At 38.6% G+C, this 477-nt stretch overlaps 1 protein-coding gene across 1 annotated transcript in view; it reads right to left on the bottom strand.

The window, feature by feature from the left end:
• LOC119588736 (probable protein phosphatase CG10417) overlaps positions 1-477 on the bottom strand; it is a gene marked incomplete at its 5' end in the record, with an annotated part of 18,929 nt that overhangs the window by 5,216 nt on the left and 13,236 nt on the right. Inside the window, 1 exon segment of the mRNA XM_037937376.1 lies at positions 61-275. Coding sequence (XP_037793304.1) covers positions 61-275 — 215 coding nt within the window.

Below are 477 nucleotides of genomic sequence, written 5' to 3'. Positions count from 1 at the left end.
GCTCCAGAGTGAAATCATAACAATTCACAAATTCCACACAAAATTAGTACAGAATCTCACCTCCTCACAAATCTTTGAGAGCTTCGTATCCTCACTCAACCTCTCACAGACAAAGTCACAGGCTTCCTGAGATGAAAGTGAGTTCCAGATTCCATCGCAGGCAACAATTATGAAGTTATCTTTGGGTTCTAGTGTCATGGAACGAACGTCAGGGAGCGGACTGATCATTTGTTCCTCTGCCGAGAGGTTTTTGTTTTGCTTGTAGCCATGGTCACCTGAAAGAGAGAGCTTGTATAAGGGAATTTGGTGGGGGAGGGGAGGGGTAATTAACTTTTGTATTACTATAGAAGTTAATTACACAACTTTATCTTCTACTTTATAAATTCAGCTGTTGTATAAAAAAAATACAATGTAGATTAAGGTCATTAAGATGCATATTCCTGTATCATTACCTAAGGCAAGTATTAGTCAAATAAC

This window comes from Penaeus monodon, chromosome 24 (assembly GCF_015228065.2).
Source record: "Penaeus monodon isolate SGIC_2016 chromosome 24, NSTDA_Pmon_1, whole genome shotgun sequence".
Taxonomy (NCBI): domain Eukaryota; kingdom Metazoa; phylum Arthropoda; class Malacostraca; order Decapoda; family Penaeidae; genus Penaeus; species Penaeus monodon.
This window is presented reverse-complemented; position numbering and strand designations above follow the sequence as displayed.